General features: G+C 39.3%; 1 protein-coding gene across 1 annotated transcript in view; it reads left to right on the forward strand.

The window, feature by feature from the left end:
• DNAI7 (dynein axonemal intermediate chain 7) overlaps positions 1-18,941 on the forward strand; it is a 71,741-nt gene that overhangs the window by 579 nt on the left and 52,221 nt on the right. Inside the window, exons 2-3 of the mRNA XM_075553049.1 lie at positions 16,247-16,331; positions 17,840-17,931. Coding sequence (XP_075409164.1) covers positions 16,247-16,331; positions 17,840-17,931 — 177 coding nt within the window. The remainder of the gene's footprint in view (positions 1-16,246; positions 16,332-17,839; positions 17,932-18,941) is intronic.

Genomic DNA, 18,941 nt, shown 5'->3' on the forward strand with positions numbered 1-18,941 from the left:
TTGCGATTATCGTGATAAAGCAACTCATTTTTTCCTGCACCAATCTGTCATCTTTTCTCCAACGACAGACCAGCATGACATTATCTCTCATTTTCTTATATGTGCATTCCATCAAGACATTGTCAATGATTGAAACCATAAGTAGGGGAGAATATGATTATTTGGTCAGTTATTTGATTCATTCCCTGTCTCACTGCCATCAACTTGGTTCTGACTCTTAAGAGACTATAGATAGGCTAGGACTGCCCCCGTGGGTTTCCAAGGATACAAATCTTGAAGAGAGCAGAAAGCCTCCTCTTTCTCTCAAACAGCAGGTAGTGGGTATGAACATGGACCTTGTATTTAGCAGCTCAATTTATAACCCACTATGTGGCCAGAGCTCCCTTTTAACTCATTAAATAAGGAAAGAATTAAATACATTCTTTTGCTTGGCACTACACTGGAAGCCAAGGAAACAACGATGGATATGACAAACTCTGTGATGGGAGAAAGACTGAAGTAAGTAATTTTAATACAGATTAATAACTTTGACAATGGAGTAATGCACACTGGGTAACTAAAATCAGGAGATACTGAAAGTTGTAGAGGAGGGACTGAAAGATGGTACTGTTTGAGCTGTTCAAATTTATGGATATGAATATATGGGAAGTGGTGGGAAGAAGTATGAAGTCCAGAGAATTCATAACAGAAGACCAAATACAAATGGACTTTTAGATACTTTTAAACTGCTAATAAATTTGAGAACAGCCTGTACCTATTTGTTATTTTCCATTGGGTACTTAAATTTCTTCCTCTTAGATCTCTCTAACAAAGTACAGTGTTTCAGACTGTGGTACAGGGTCACTATAACTTGGAATTGGCTCTAGCTGTAAGTTTGGTTGGATTTTTTTTTTTTGAGCGGTCCAGGGTCCTTTTGCTTTTATGGCACCTGGAGTGCTTGTTGAAAACGCAGGTTCCTTATTCGGGACTTCTAGCAGGATAGCAGAGTAGGCAGGCACACTACCAGACTTCTACAGTACAGACACGAGACACAAAATGACAAAGGTACAGATGATAATCCTGGAATCCTAAGCTTCATAAGAAAGACTAGACTAGTAGACTGTTGACGAGTAATAAAAATAGTGAAAGAGGAGATAGAATAGGTGAATTGTCAACTGACCTGTCACTGTGAGGCCAGTTTGAACTTTTGCAAGTAGAGTTCTGCCTTAACAGCAAACCAATGCTCTGTTCTGCCCCATCAGGACAGCATATGCATGAACATTCGTGGCTAGTGACCAGAAAAGCATCTTACATTGCTCCCCACACCTTCCTGGTGACCAGAAGCATGGTCAGTCTCTCCCCTTACCTACCAGGGTGACAGCTACCCCTCAGAGCCTCTGTTCCACTTGAGGTAGAGAGCTTGGTGCATATCTGGAGGCTTGTGAACTTCACATCATCAGACAAACAGAACACGTGGGGCTGAAGGAGCAACTTGCCCAGGCCACCCCGATTGGGCAAGAGCTTCTGTAACCAGCTGCCTGTCCCCACTGTCCTTTGGGCCTGAAAGAACTCTGTCTAAAATCATGTGCCTTGATTCTCAGACAGCTTTTAGGGCTTCAGGGCCTCTCTGTAGAAAACTCACTGCCATTGAGTCAACGCTGACTGAAAGAAACCCCCTGTGGGTGCCTCCCATTCTCTCTAGACTAGGGCCCCTGTACTGGGTGCTCTGTCCCCTCCACCTGGGATTCTCACCTTAGGGCTCTGCCCCAGGTCCTCAGTTTTTACCTTTGCCTTTTTTGGGGTCATTCCTATCCTTCCCTTGCTTCCCCCTCACCCCTACCCCCTCCCCACACCTTTCTCTGCTTTCCTTGTTTTTTTCTTTTTTTTTCCCTTTTTCTTTCTTTATTCTCTGTTTTCCTTACGATTCTCTTTCTCTGGTTTTGTAATTATGTTTATTTTTCTCATCCTTTAAAAATATTTTCCCTTTCTCCTTTAAGTGTTCCATTTTCCTTCTTTGTTGTTTCCCCCTCCCCCTTTTTTATTTATGGGTTTTTTATGGGGGGGTGCTACTGTTTGTTTTGTTTTCTCTTGGCCTACCTAGCCAGACCCACACAACCATACTGGTACCTCCTACAGCCTCACCCATTTGGGAAAGCCCACGACCTGCTTCTGTATCACCTAATAATTGATAGATAGCAGCCAGTAGCGGAAAAACATGTTACCCAAACAGCAAATATAGAACTGTGGACACACACTCATTTTCTACCATATTCGCTGAGTGCCTAGAACACAACAATATACCATCACCAATTAAAAAAATATATAGTAACACCACGATGTCTCATAGACAACAGACCGTTTCAGTTCATATGAAGAATTAAGGTAAAGCAGCTCAAACAAGTGACAAAAATACAAAGCCAGCAAACCTTTCTGAGGAAGAAGTGGCATTGGAAATACCTAATAAATAATTCAAAATAATAATATTTAAGTATTTAAAATGACTTGAGAGGAAGATCACAAAATCTGCAAAGTCAAGAAAACACAGCCAAGACTTTAGAAGACTTCAGGAAAATGCTAAAAGGACAAACTGAGAAAATAAAGGAAAAATTAAGAACCATATATGTTAGCCTGGGTTGGCTAGAGAAACAAATCAGAGGACGCTCATATATGTATAAGATAGAGCTTTATATCAAAGAGCAATTGTATACTGAGAAAACATCCTAGCCCTGTCCAGATCAGATCCATAAGTCTGATGTTAGGCCATATAAACATTAGTTTATAAATACCTCTTCAGACTCATGCAGCACATGCAATAATGCTGAAAGCAGAAAGATAACAGGTTGGTGGGTGAAAAGTCTTGTGGAATCATCTCAGCACGGCCACTGGTCTCCATGTGTCTCCTCCAGCTCTCTGAGTGCCTCAACAGCAAGAAAGTCAAGCAGAGAGAGTGTGGCCCACCTTCAGCTAGAAAGGGAGGAGGTTCCCAAATCCTTATGAGAACTGAATCCTTGGAAGACCATTATTCTTGAGATTGAAGATAAATCTCTCAATACTCCAAGAGGAACAATCAGAAAAATGAAGGAAATCCACAAAAATGAAGTTAAAGCATAAGAGTTATGTGGGACAACATTAAGAGAAATAACGTGATCAGAATTCTGAAGCAGGAAGAGGTGATTTTAAGAAAAAATAAAAAACCATAACTATCAAAAAGTTGGAGGAAAACATCTCTACCATCATGAAAGACAAGAATATATGAATTTTAAAAGCTGAATGAACCTCAAAAAGGATTGATGTCAATAGAAAATCTTGAAGACATATTGTAATCAAGCTTTCTAAAACCAAAGACAATGAAAGAATCCTGAGAAAATCTTGGGACAATGAAAAATTAAGAAGACTAATTTTTAATTTCTCCACAGAAACTATGCAGGCAAGAAGCCAAAGGATAACATATATGAAGCTCTGAAAGAACAAAGTTGCCAACCAAGAATTATGTACCCAGAAAAGCTGTCCAATAATACAGCAGCAAAAGTAGGACACTACCCAATAAAATTAAATTTAAGGGACTATTGAAGACCTGACCAACCTTACAAAAAATCATAAAAGGAGTTATTTGGACAAAGAACCAGCATCAGTAGACAGTAACTTGAGATTAGCATGCATGATACCACCACTCAGAAGTCAACACACCTATGAGACTGAAAATAAAGAATCAAGAGATATCAATATGTAAAGAAAGATGATTACACAATAAAAAGAGGAGCAGAAGTGGGAGTGTTAATTTCTTATAAAATGAACTTAATGCTAAAACCAGCATAAGAGACAGGGAAGATATTATATAATGACGTACGAGTCAATTGAACATTGAAAAGGACATAGCCACAATTTTCTATGCACTCAGCAAGAGTCCCAAAATATAGAAATCAAGCTCTAGCATAATTGAAGAGAGAAATGCACAACTGTACAATAATATTAGATTTTAGTACCCCTTTTTAATGCCATTGAGTTGGTTCTGACTCACAGTGACCCTGTAAGACTGCTAGAACTGCCCCTGTGGGTTTCTGAGACTGTAACTCACACCGGAGTGGAGAGCCTCAGATTTCTTGATAAAGGAAAGAAAAATAAAACTCACCCAAGTCACAGAAGAACTAAACAACACATCAGCCAAGTGGACCTCACAGATACTTACAGAACAGTGTGCCCAACAACAACATAATGTATACTTTTCTCCAGCACACATGGAACATGCTCTAGAATAAACCATGGTAGTTCACAAAGCAAGTTCCAATCCATTTTAAACCATCGATATTCTACAAAGCATCTTAGATCGCAACACTGTAAGAAATCAGCAATAGGAAGATCAAGGGGAAAAAGCAAATACATGGAAATCGAATAACATCCTGCTTTGAAAAAACCTATTGGGTAATAGAAGAAATAAAAAATGGAATAAATTCTCTGAACCAAGCAAGAATGGTAAAAAAAAAAAAAATGTTGTTTCCTGGAATCCACTCCAGATCTATGGAATCTTAATAACAGGAAGAAAATTAGTTACATGTAAACTTTTAGACCAAGAATATGCAAATGCTCTCTCCTCTTTGTATTATGTGAGGGATTGATAGGAGTGAGTGCATATACATATCTCAAACCTGTTTTACATTAAAAGCCATAGTAAAGGTGAGAATTAACTTATCTGTAAATATGGTTACTAAGAAATGGGACAATGCTATTTTCATTACCCATCCTGCAATAAAAATGCAAATATGTTAACTACCTAATATAATATTAAAAATGGATTCCATTTGTAAAAATCATATGAGAACTGTCTTTTGCATATAAGATCTATGCAAAGTCTCTATGTTTCATTGTTGCATTCTCTGCAGCATTTCAGAGAGCTCTGTGTGTAAGTGGTTAATATATATCTGCTGAATGAATTAATGGGATGTGTACCATTTTATGCATCCCTTCAAGATGGTATGATAGGATTTGAACAATCTTCAATATTTACATGTTATGTGCTCATAAGCTTATGGTTTGAGTCAGAGTTTTCCATAGACTGCAAACATGGGAAGTGTGTAATATTAAACTTATAGGATTTACTATAAATTCCCTACACGAAACCTGATTTTTATGTAGACCTAATCAGGAAATTATAATAGCATTACTAAAAAATACTATAATTGTACATCTTTACTGTAATATGTGATTTCTAAAATAATCACCAGAAAACAAAGAATTTGCTTCAAAACACATTGCTAATGGAGTCCTCATGCTGTCACTACTTTCCCTGTTTTTGGTAGCTAAGGCTTCCAAGTCAGCAATCTGATCATACTGAAAGTTCCTTTCTTTCTTTGTAATAAGAGATCATGTCCACGCTTGCAGATTTGACAGTATTACTCGCAGTAGTCAATGATTTATTGTTTTTTGGAACTTTTTAAACTAATGCCTTCTGATTGACGTGACGCTTAGTGGCATTTTACTAAACATGGATCATTGATCAGAAAAGTACAAAGTCTTATAAAAGATGCTTCAGTGGGTGAACTATCATAGTTTTTCCTAGATATCTTTTTCCCAACCCATTTTATTAGGATCTAATCCAGACATCATACCATGATATAGTTCAGTTATATCAAGTGGTGGTGTACAATTGCTACCACAATCCATTTCAAAATATTTTCTTCTGTCTTCAATTCTTTGATATGAACTCCTCTTACCAACCCTGTAGATTTCTTTATAATCTTGTCTGAATACTTAGATACAAAGAAAAAACTCTACTGGAATAAGTATAAATTTTCAGAAAAGTTGCAAAGATATTGCAGATAGCATCCATGTACTTTTAACCCAGTTTTTCTTAATCTTATATAATCTATCTTATATAATCATTGTACACTTATTAAAATTATATGAGTTCTTTAAAAAATTTATCAGTTCTCTTGCTCTTCTAATTTTTAGGGTCCTAAAGGAAAAAAGGTAGGTAGAAATTACTTTCTCAAAATAGATAGCTTTAGAAGTACTAGATTTTATGAACGCAATTTTAAAACTATGTTCCAGTTCTTTTAATAGTTTTGGTTATTAAGCTTAGTTATTAGACATTAATGCTAGCTTGTAGACATAAATTATTAAATCAACCTCTATTATTACTTGACAAAAATTTTTGATATCAAACATTTTTATATTAATAAAAGTATTTAGGGTCTCACCAAAACTTAAAGCGTGTTTAATGTGTCCAGATTTGAGACATTTTGTTACTCTTACTTAGAAAACCTTATGAATCCTTTTTCTTCATTTCAGATAAACATTAACGTTTGCCAACCTATTATAAGTAAATAGTTTATTGGAGTGATATGACTTTAAATGCGTTTCATGGCAACATGTACCTAATTTTTGTCACCATACACAAATTTGTGCATAATAAAGGTTATGGTGACTTATATGAACCTGTAATTTTCCCCCCAGGTTTACCTAGATAGCAAAATCAACTTCACTTTCTGCACAGTCAGTCTTATCAGTATAATGTCTTGATTCCTCTGGATGCCCACTATGTTCAATTTTGATCCATCCTGGAAAAACTAGAAACATTGTGAGTCCAAGTGACTGACAGCTACAAACATGGAAAGGACTCCATCATAATTTTTGAAATTTTAAATTCTAAAAATAATAAATATATATCAATTTATCTAAGCATTTCTTTTAAGTAAACAATCAAGAGTTCAGTGTTTTTAAGTGGTAAAGTTTAAATGGAATCTCACTGTCCTCATTGCTGTGGGCACAAACGTAATAAATACAGCATGCTCTAGAGCTTGAGCAACTCACAGTGACAAGCACAAGACAATGCAGTGATAGAAGGGCTGTACAAATGTACGTGTTGTGAGTACACAGAGTGGAAATGGTGCCACAAGAGAGAATGATGAGGCTTACAGAAAATTGAACTTTGAGATATGCCTTAAAGCAGGCTTTCCAAATTCCAATTCCTGTTGGGCCCAGGCAGGTAAAGGAAGCAGGAGGTTTGATCTGTGGGAAACTGAAGAGTGTGCGTGTTCAAAAGTTGTTGGTTGTTTTCAGTTCCAACACTTACAGGGGAAGCATTCTGAAAGGCCTGGATGTATCTCTGCAATCATGATGCATTCCTTTGCCTAACTTTTTGCTGCTTCAGGTTGTGAAATCCCTGAAGGCATTCTTTGAAATCTGAGATCACGTTATTCTACATGACTTTGGTGCTCAATATCTGCTCAATTATGTATGCTAACAATGCTTACAATGCTTCTTTATCATTTCATTTTCTTTCAGAATTGTGAGATTCTATGGGTTTGGAAGCCAAACACCCACAGAAAATGACTTGTTCATTTTTCCATTCTTAAAGTTTTGTGATGAGGATAGTCTACCAAGGGAATTTACAGCATGGTTAAGAAAATATTGAAAGTTATACTTCTATTTCTTTTGACTTTGAAAATTATTTTAAGGGAAAAGTAAGAGATACACATTACAAAATTAAAGTAGGATGTTAAAGATATGTAATTCTCTTCTATCAAACGTATCTACTCTGTTTTCTCAGAATAACCACTATATATATATGATCATTTTATTGGGGGCTAATGCAACTCCTATCACAATACATCCATCCATCTCTGTATCAAGCACATTTGTTGCCATCATCATTTTCAAAACATTTTCTTTCTACTTGAGCCCTTGGTATCAGCTCATTTTTCCCCTTCTCTCCTCCCCTCCCTCCCTCATAAACCCTTGACAATTTATACCTTTTTATTACTTTTTCATGTCTTACACTGATTGATGTCTCACTTCACCCTCTTTTCTGTTGTCCATCCCCCTGGGAGGGGGTTATATGTAGATTATTGTGATCAATTTCCCCTTTCTGTCCCCACCTGGTATCGCTACTCTCAATATAGGTCCTGTAGGGTTTATCTGTCCTGGGTTCCCTTTGTTTCCAGCTCTTATCTGGACCTATGTACATGCTCTGGTCTAGCCTTTTTAAAAGATAGAATTGGGGTCATGATAGTGGGAGAGAGGAAGCATTAAAGAACTAGAGGAAAGTTTTATATTTCATCGGTTCTATACTACACCCTGACTGGTTTGTCTCCTCCCCACGACCCTTCCATAAGGATGTCCAGTTGTCTACAGATGGGCTTTGGGTCTTCACTCCACACCCGCCCTCATTTACAATGATAAGATTTTTTGTTCTGGGTCTTTGATACCTGATTCCATCAACACCTCATGATCACACAGGCTGGTGTGCTTCTTCCATGTGGTCTTTGTTGCTTCTCATCTACATGGCAGCTTGTTTATCTTCAAGCCTTTAAGACCCCAGGTGCTTTATCTTTTGATAGCTGGGCACCATCAGCTATCACCACTTTCTTCACCACTTTTACCTATGCATCCATTTGTCTTCAGCGACCCTGTTGGGAAGGTGAGCATCATAGAATTCCAGGTTATTTGAACAAACTATTCTTGCATTGAGGGAGTACTGGAGTAGAGGCCCTATGTCCCTCTGCTCACCGAACTGTAACAATGGTTAAGGCCAGTTTTGTTCAGTCCTGTGTGCAATGTGAAGCTGGAGGCTTTTCCTGACTTGTGTGACTGCTGGAGTTGGAGTACCAGGACATTAGAAAACAATCCAAGAAGCAGGAGGGCAAAGCAGGGCGGTCTTGGCCGGTGGAGACAGAGATGAGTGGGCAGATCAAGTGTAATGGCAGGCTGGGGGTGGCGCCCAGGACCTGCAGGCAGTATGGTGGGCTGCAGGAAAAGGAAGAGCCACTTCCAGGCCAGCAGGAAAAGGAAGAGCCACTTCTCCACTCATTGGGTCTTTCTCCTTCAGAGACTTGACACAAAACCTAACTATTCTAGGCATCTACATTTTCTTTTAAAGCAGTAAAACTTACCAGATAAGCAAAATTACTAAGACCAGTAAATCCTGCTTTGGATAAGAATTGTGGGAATATAAATGAGAGTAACTACTTTGGAAAGCACACTTACCACTTTTAGTCCTAGAGAAATTCTCACACACGGGCATCAAGGATTCACGCACTGAAAGGGTTATAGCAGCATTACTCATGATTGTAAAAAACTGAAAATAACCCAGTGTCCACAGTTGCAGAATGGATAAATAAATTAATAGTTTACTATTCTGGCATAAAAATATCTAGCTACACTTATATCCATCAACAGAGATGAACCTTACAAATGATTCATTTGCTAATGTAAAGAAGTAAATCATAATAAAACCATTAAAATGTAATAAAATAATCATTAAAGTTGTTGATTATCTCTAGGGATAATTTTTATGGTAAATATATGATTTCTAACATGAACTCAATGAACTTTGTGATGCTGCTATAACAAACCTATTTCCATTGACTTATTTATGTGGTTTTCTCATTTTTTTAACATTTGTAAAAGTGAAAAATTAAATAGTTTATTTTCCTTTCAGTTTCATTTAGCAGTAGCTAACATTTATTCATGAAGCATTAGCTAACCCGTGAAAAGAACAAGCTCATTTATCTCACGAAGACATGTATACCCAGTAAAATTTTTAATTTGGGGTACTTGTCAAAATTTATAATATAATGTGTTGCTCTGTTCAGTTGTACATTGGAAATAATTACAGTATTAACTCAGTTTAGAACAGCAGAAGACACATAGTTCAGTCATTATTTTGGGAGAAAGACAGATAAGATATAGATCAAACCAACCAAAACTAATTGCCATCAAGTTGAATCCAACTCAAAATCTCTTGTGTAGAGATTATTCATTTCTGAAAGCTTTTCATTTTCTCAGAGAAATAAAATTTGAGATAAACAACTGAGATTAGGAAGAGAGAGATTACCATGGAATATTGAAGAGTGAGGAGAAAGAAATTGTAGAAATTCTAAGCAGTGCTGAGAGCTTTTTAAAATTAAAAAACAAAACAAACTCACTGCTATGGAGTCTATTCTGACTCATAGCAACTCTGTCAGACAGAAGTATCCCTTAAGGTTCCCTAAATCTTTATGGAAGTAGTCTCATGACTCTCCTGCAGACTGAGCTGATAGGTTTGAACCACCGACCTTGAGGTTAGCAGCCCAATGCTTATCCCACTACAGTACCTGTGGTTCTTTATTTAGAGACTCTTTTATTTTAAAATTCCAAAACCGAAGACTTTGGTCAAGTCAATTCTGAATCATAGCAAACCTATAGGACAAGGTATATCTGCTTTCTTCGGGTTTCCTAGTCCATAAGTCTCTATGGGAGCAAAAAGCCTCATCTTTATCCCTTGCAGTGACTGCTGGATTCACTGGCAAGGTTCAGCTGCCAGCTCAGAGGAGCGTGTTGCTAGGTGCTGTCCGGAGACCCTGTGTACAACAGAACAACACTGCCTGGTCCCGTGGCCTCCTCACAGTTGTTCTCCTCTGTGAGCCCATTGTCGCAGCTGTTTTAGCAATCCACCTTGTTGAGGACCTTCCTCTTTTTTGCTGCCCTTTTACTTTACCAAGCACGATGCCCTTCTCCAGGGACTGGTCTCTCCTTGTAATAGGGCCAAAGTTTGTGTGACACATTCTCACCTCACCATCTTTGCTTCCAAGCCACACTCTGGCTGTCCTTCTTTCAAGACAGTTGTTTGTCCTTTTGGCAGTGCATGGTCCTTTGAATATTCTTTTCCTGCTCCACGATTCAAATGCATTGACTCTTCTTCCATCTTCCTTATTCAGTGTCCAACTTTCACATGCACGTCAGGCAATTGAAAACACCATGCCTTGGGTGCTGCACACCTTAGTCCTCAAAGTAGCATCCTTGCTTTTCAACTAAAGGGGCCTTGTGCAGTGCAATGCATTGTTTGATCTTTTGACTGCTGCTTCTAGGAACAGTGATTGTGGCTCCAAGCAAGACAAAACCCTTGAAAACTTCAATCTTTTCTCCATTAGTCTCGATGTAACCTTTAAGTCCAGGTGTGAAGATTTTGATTTTCTTTACATGGACTTGTAATCCATAATGAAGACTGAAATTCTTTTTTTAAAAATTCCTTCTCTTCAATATCAAATGTTTCAAGCCTTCTTACTCTCAGCAAGCAAGATTGTGTCACTTGCCTATGGCAGGCTGGTGAGAAGTCTCTCTCCGATCCTGATGCTGTATTCTTTATGTAGCGAGTTCACTGATGATTTGCTCAGTAGACTAAGACAAGAAGTGTGGCGAGAGGCACAATGGCGATAGATACCGTTCCTGATGTTAAAGCACGTAGTATTTATTCTCTTGCTCTGTGTGCACAATTTCCTCTTCACCCATGTGTAGGTTCCCCATGAGCACCATGAAGTGTTTGGCAATTCCTGTTTTTCTCAAAGCTATCCATAGCTTCGTAGATGGAGAGCTGATCTTAACTGGACCTTGGATTTTGCTAGCTTAGTATTTTAGAAGGAAAGAAGACTAAAGGGGGTAGGTCAAAGCATGTTTATGGTGGTGAACTGTGGAATTACCCTAGGGAAAGAAGAAAGGACGGCATGAAGAGGGCTGGTAAACAGTGAAAATGGTAGAACCAATGAATTGGAGATGCTAATGAAGCTAAAGGATTCTAGGCATAAGTATCCTGGAACTGGAACATTTGAAATGAAAAGATGGTAGATTGAAATTCACTATGTGTGTTCCAAGTATCAACCATTCCTGTTGAGTCTTCTTTTATTTAGACTGGGGTTTTTATGTACTATTCATTTTAGTAAAAATGTGAGGAGATGACTGTCACAGAGCTGGTCCTCAGACTTGTCTTTGTAGGTCCTGCCTCTTTGCCAAACCAAATGTGGTGCCTGCAGACATGGCCTGAATATGACACGAACACTTCACTGGAATGATGTGCATGTGTAAATTCTTGTACTAATTCCTCTTTCAAATTTACTTTTGTGGACTAACAACCTTCCTCTTCCAGACTGTTCTTCTGAATTCTTCCTGGCTTTGCCTCCAGTTTTAATAATTATCGAATAAGTTAACTTAAAATATTTTAGGCCCGTTCTCTTTCAGCATTTCATTTGTCAAGACCTTACTTTAAACCTTCAGTAGTGCTTGCCCTGACCCAAGGTCCACTGCAGTCCAGTTGATTCTGACTCATAATAACTCTATAGGACAAAGTCCAACTGCCCCCTAGGGTTTCCAAAGCTGTGCATTGTTACAGAGGCAGACTGCCTCCTTTCCTTCCTTGGAGTGGCTAGTGACTCTTTGGCCATGTACAGTAATCGCCAAGCTATTAGATATCCTTAGTGCTTGCCTCAACAGCCCACTTGGAATATAGGGTCAATTCCAACTCATAGTGACCCTATAGGATAGAGTAGAACTGCCCCTGTGGGTTTCCAAGATTGTAACTCTTGGAATTCCAATCTCTTGGAGAAGTAGAAAGTCTCGTATTTCTCCCACGTGGTGACCACGTGGAGCGCGTGGTGACCTTGTAGTTAGCAGCCCAATGTGTCACCCAGTATGCCACTAGTGCTTGCTAGACAGTTGGCAGTAGTCACCAACACGATACTTTTTTAATAATCATTTCCTCCCTGATACCAGGCGAGGTTTTCAAAATCAAAGTTGTCTAGCCGTCACAATTCTCAAAAAGTGTTAGAGTGATTTAGTGCCCCAGAACAAGAACCAGGCTCTTTAACATTGGCTCTGACCTTCTCTCTGTCCTTTATCGCCTTCATCCCATCTTGACGTTTTCCTCAGGGTCCACATAACTTGCTGGTGTATTTAGTGTTCTCCCAAATTTATATGTTGAACTTTCATACGGGATATCTGCCCGTATATTTGAATATTAAACTCCTTCCAACGTAAAACAATCTGCTTGATAAAACGCTTACCATATTCCCATTGTTGAAAATAACCTCCTTTTCCTCCAGACTTGCAATCAGACACTCTGTATATTTGTTAGTCACAGAGATACTGTTTGTTGTTATAGAGATTTACAGTTTTCAAATGACTTTTACATATTTTAATCTTTACAACTACATAAGATTATGCTTTACAACTGCAGAAGATTATGCATTATGCTTATTGGCATAATGTAGTTTACAACATTTACGTTCTTCATTCTAGTCAACTGCAGAATGCCTGGGGTCTTAAAAACCTGGGGACAGCCATCAGGACAACAGCTAACGGTACAACGACTGGTCTCTTCTTGTCTCCTGAGTGATGGTGGCAGAAACCGAGGGCAGCAGGAAGAGGAGGGACTTGGCTTCTTTCTGCTCTGTGATCAGGAACATTATTTGTCATCTCATCCGTGGTCACAGCTGTCCAGACAGCATACCACTTATTCTTGACTCCAGAGTAAAGGGGCTGAAGCTCTCCCTGGCGATCTGCTTCTGAAGAGTCCTAAGTTCGAACATCTTGTGGATCAGATCCTCTCTGCACACATGGCATCTCTCTCTGAGACGTCAGTCAGGCCTGGGCGTGTTTGAAGGTTACGTCGCGCCTCCAGGGGCCGTCTCCCGAGCGGAGGGCTATTGAGCTCTTCCTCTCCCCTTCAAACATGTTCTCAATCAAATCCTTCTCTGAAGTGGCAGGAAAGGAACCTTCAAGCCTTTTGGTTTTTGGGGTTTTTTTTCTGAGATGCCAACTTTTTATTCCTCTTACACAAAACAAAGTAGAAGGAATAATACAGAATTAAAATGTAAAAGTCGTTAATCAGATCATGTACATGTTTTTAAGACAGTTTTATTGGCCCTTCCACACACCATACAATTCAATAGTTCAACCATATCAAGAAGAGTTGTACAGTCATTACCATAATCAATTTTAGAACATTTTTTCTTCCTTGTACTCATTGTTATTAGTGTAATTATCTTCCCCCCCCAGTTTTGCTTGCAAGTAATTTACATATCATATAACACAATAGTTCAGTCTCTCAATCATATTATGGAGAATTATACAATCACACCTCCATTAATTTTAGAGTATTCCCCTCCCACATGGTCAAATGCACTCAGTTCATTCTAGTCCTTCCTCCCCCTCCCATCTTCATTAGTTACTCCCCAAATCCCCTTTCCCTCTCTTTCCACCCTCCCCCACCCATATTCCCTATAGACACTTGTATCAATTATTATCATTATACATTCGCTATTTCTGTGCTTCGTAGCTGGGGGACTGAAAAGAAAGCAATAGAAAACAAAATCGTGCTCAGGTGGTAAGGGTAAAAATATAATCACATACAGATGAAAACACCAGCAATGCATAAGAAGACAAAGACCCCCTACAATAATAATTATAAAAAACAGGGAATACATTTCTGTCAGGGAACCAATAAAAGATACTTGCACCCAGACCAAATTCAGGTCACATCTATAGGGTGGTCAACGGGGCAAGTGTTGCGATCAATCTGACATAATCAAGATTCCAATGGTCTCTGCCTGTTAACAAGGCTGATGGAGACTCCCGCCTGTGGCTAGAGTGGATCTGCCAGTGGCTCAGTCTGACCAGATACTCTGCAGATGGGTTTGGGCTCTCACTGTCCCCCATGGCCCTCCACAAACTGGGCTCAAGTAGAAAGAAAACATTTGAAAATGATGAAGGCAACAACATATGTACAAAATGTGCTTGATACGCTTTAAGAGCTGTAATAGCCTCCAGTAAAATGACTTATAATAAAAAAATCACCTTCTGCTGCCACTCCCCCCAAAAATAGATTTCTTAAAACAATCTTAAACTGTGAACTATATGGGGGTTTCCATTTCAGACCTTCAGATTTCTCGGTAGCTTACCCTACCCCTCTCTAATATTCCTCTGGTGGGTTACTGTCGTCCCCTTCACCTGTTAATGTCTGTCCCTCCTCTCCGCGCACACTTCAAGAGTCGCCCCCTCGCCTGCACTCACTTGGTAACTTCCAAAGTCTGTGCCCTTTGGTATGAAAATCTTTGTCTTCGTGTATGTGTGCTGCTTGTAACGGTGGTCTCATACAGCATTTGTCCTTTGGTGATTGACTAATTTCCCTTAGTGTAATGTTCTCCAGGTTGATCGATGCCATATTTGCTTTGTGGGTTCAATGCTATTTTTCAGCGATGCATGCACTGTGTTAATGTACCGGAATGTCTTTATCCGTTCTTCTACAGGTGGGCCTGGGGGTGTTTCTGTCTTCTAGCTATTGTGAGCAGCGCTGTGCTGGGCACAGGTGTGCATGTGCTGCCCATGCCAGGGCTCTTCTGGAGGGTGTGCACACATCACAGGAATTGTTGGGTCAGGTGGAATTTCTATTTCCAGTGGATTCAAGCAGCACCATATCGCTCTCCACAGTGGTTGTACATATTTACAGTCCCACAAGCACCTGTGCAACATTTGTTGTTTTGTTTGTTTTAATTTGGCTGTCATTGTCAAAGTTGATATGTCATTGCTTTGTACAACTACTATGTAGATTTTATTTGCACTATTTGAAGATGTGGAAACTCAAAATGAGAAAATTATTTTTAAGTTTATACTTGTTATGTGCCACCGCCAAGTTGGTTCTGACTCAGAGACCTGAAGCACAACAGAAGGACACGCGGCCCATCCTGCACCGTCCTTACAGTTGTTTTGCTGGAGCCTGTTGTTGCAGCCACCGTGTCAGTCCACGTGGTTGACGGTCTTCCTCGTTTTTGCTGACTTTAGCAAGTATGATGTTCTTTTTCAGGGACTGACCTTTCCTGACCACATGTCCAAAGTACGTGAGGCGAAGTCTCACCATCCTTGCCTCTAAGGAGCATTCTGGCTGTACTTTTTCCAAGACGTATTTGTTTTCTCTTTTGGCAGTTCATGGTCCTTCCAGTGTTCTTTACCAGGACCATATTTCAAATGCACCAATCCTTCTTTGGTCGTTCTTAGTTGTTGTCCAGGGATTGAAAATACTGTCAAGAGCCTGTTCACCAGATTCACAGAATACAATATGCCAGTTTGATTTCTTGATTGCTGCTTCCATGAGCATTGATTGTGCACCCGAGGAAAATTAAATCCTTGACAGCTTCAGTCTTTTCTGTTGATCGTGGCAGTCCTTATGCACAACATAATGAAATGTTGAACTTTGCCTTGAGTCCTTGGTGCTCCTGTTGTGTCGTGCCTTCCAATACAGGGAGCTATTTTCCAGCAGCTGTGATCCATAGGGTTTAGTGGCTAATTTTCAGATGTAGAGTGCCGGGCCTTTGCCCACAATAGGCAGTCTTATTTGCCGAGTGAAAGGCTGGTTTCATGAAAGTAAAGGAGTGGATGACTGCTGTTTGAAGAGATGGATTTGTCTGCATGTTAATAATCTTTCCTCCACACCCCACCCTCTGTTTTTTGGGTGATCTTTCTTAAGTCTGCCAGGAAGAAAAATAAAATCACCAAGGCTGAAAGGTTGAAGATGCTACAGGAGGAGGAGGAGCGGCGACTGAGAGAGGAAGGTGTGGAATCATGCAGAGTGATGCGGCTTCACATAGAGCTCATGCCAGTCACAGATCGGCATTCCTGTCACCCGGTCAATGCATTCTAAAAATTGTTTATTTTCTAATTTAATCTGTTTTATAGTAGATAACTACTCTTGAATAGGGTACCAGTCAGATCTAAGTTAGTGCACACTAATCACGTCCAGATACTTCTGAGGCAATGTCACCAAATAAAACGCAGGATGCTAAATTAAGTTTGAATTTCAGATAAACCAGCATCATTATTTATCTGATATTTAAATTTAACTATATTTTAATTTTCTAAGTCCAGGAGCACTATCTTGAAGTGTTTATATTTAATGATAAAATGACTTCTGATTGTGCAATACAAATTCTGAAACAAATATAGGAACTGTCTACTAGAAAGCCACACAGCGCCCTAAGTTCTTGTAGTGTAAAAATATTTATTTGTCAAGTTAAAATAGAACTTTTATCTACATCAAAATGTCAATTAAAGATTAATAGAAGTGTTTTCTAATAAAAATACCAAAAAGTGATTGCAAAAATACAAAAAATCATTTCACATGGTTGTAGCTTTTAGTTTTAAGAACATCTGTGGATTCAAACAAGTAGAGATCCAAGTGAGGCACGGACCAAGTCCACATGGAAACGCACCTGATCCTGTGGACACTTCATGATTGCACCGACAGGTGTGCTGATTCCATGTGGGCTTATTTGCTTCCCTGTTAGATGGCTGCTTGTTTAACTCCAAGCCTTTAAGACCCCAGATGCTATTTATTACCTTTTGACAGCCAGGAACCATCCACTTTCTTCACCACATTTGCTTATGCACCCATTTTTTCTTCAGTGATCATGTCGGGAAGGTGAGTATCAAGGAGTGCCAGGTTATTAGAACAAAGTGCTCTTGTGTTCGGAAGGCCGTCAGTAGAGGCCCAAAGTCCTTCTGCTATCTTAATACTTAACTTATAAACATATGTACATTGGCCTCTATCCCTTTCACTATAAATTTACATATTTACATATAGAATTCCTAAAGCTATATCTCTATAAATAGCTTTTTCCTCCTACTTCTTTCCTCTGTTTCCTTTCACGGTCCTCCTGCCCCACGATCATGCTCACCTCCATGCAGCTCTCAGCAATTCCTCTCGGCTCATTGCACTTGATCAGACCCCACCAAGAATTACACACCCTCCTTGCCATCAATTTTAGATCTCTTGTTCCCTTATCCCTGGGTTTGTTGGCTCCCTGCTCCCACTCCCTGCCTCCTCCTCGCCCATGTCCCCAACCCTCCAACTGGACCGCCAGTCTTACTTTCTCCTTGGGGTTGTTTGTCCATCCTGCCTTATATAGATAGACAGAGGGTGAAATAAACAAAAGATAGATAGTTCCAGGTCTGTCTGCTGACTCTTAGGAGCACAACTACATCTTTAAAATATTTGGACTGAGTTTAAATGACTTAAAAATAGGGGCTTAATCACTGAGAATTTGTTGTTGTTGTTCTTTAGAGGAAGCTCGTTTGAAACACGAAAAAGAAGAAATGGAGAGACTTGAAACAAAACGTATTGAGAAGGAAAAATGGCAAGCACTTGAAGCAAAAGTAAATACCTAATGACTATAAATGAATACTTAATTATGCCTATTTCATTAATGCGGAAACTGAGGCACAGAGAAATTGAGCGGCTATAGGTGGCAGAGTCAGGGCTTGGAACTATTCCCAAGTTCTCATGCAGACAGTGTAACAGGCACGCACGCACACACGCACACATACACACACAACTTGAGGGTAAGTGAAAGTACTGCTACTAAGGTTCCCACACCGTATGCATCTGCTATTTCTAAACCAACAGCGTTTACACATGCCTCTGTGATCACCAGCTGGCTGCAGTTGAGTTTTCTTCGTATTACAGTTGTTTTAGTTCTGTTTGGGTGTCTTCAGAAACAAGATGCCATGGGGAATAGATTTTGAAGTCAGGGCCACTAACAAACATTTACCAAAACTCAGTGGACATCTTCGCAAATCGTTGAAGCTTTACAGGAATGCCGCCTGACATAAAACAGTTTTCAGAATAATCAAGCATATAGTTGGCAAGACCTCAAAGATGAACTCAAAACAGAGAGATCGGCACAGAAGATTATAGTGATTTTGTTGTTGTTTTTGTTTGCTTGTTTTTAATTCTCTAGGAGTAATCTTGTAAAGGACACAGGATGATCATAGGGGCTTATTACAAAAAAGTTTTGAGAAAATGAAAACTGCATCAGTGAGAAGAAAAGCCAGTAAAGTTGTGCTGAGGAATAGTCCTGTCAGGACAATGCAACTGCTCGTCCTCAGAGGCTGATAAGAGCCGTCGGACAACATTTTCCTTAGGAAACTGCAGAAATGATTTCATCCCTTCGGATTTCTTTTTGTTCCCCAAACTTAAATAACTTTGAAAAAGAATGCTATTTGAGTCCCTTGAAGATACCCAAACTGCTTCTTTGACCTGGTATAAATACAAGAATGCAGATTTCTTTGGGGAAGGGTTAGAGAGGTTTAAGCTTTGCCTTCAGAAAGTGTGTAGACCAAGATGGGGGATATGTTGAGAAACAATAGCTTACCGTTTTGATAAA

Source organism: Tenrec ecaudatus, chromosome 6, assembly GCF_050624435.1.
Source record: "Tenrec ecaudatus isolate mTenEca1 chromosome 6, mTenEca1.hap1, whole genome shotgun sequence".
Taxonomy (NCBI): domain Eukaryota; kingdom Metazoa; phylum Chordata; class Mammalia; order Afrosoricida; family Tenrecidae; genus Tenrec; species Tenrec ecaudatus.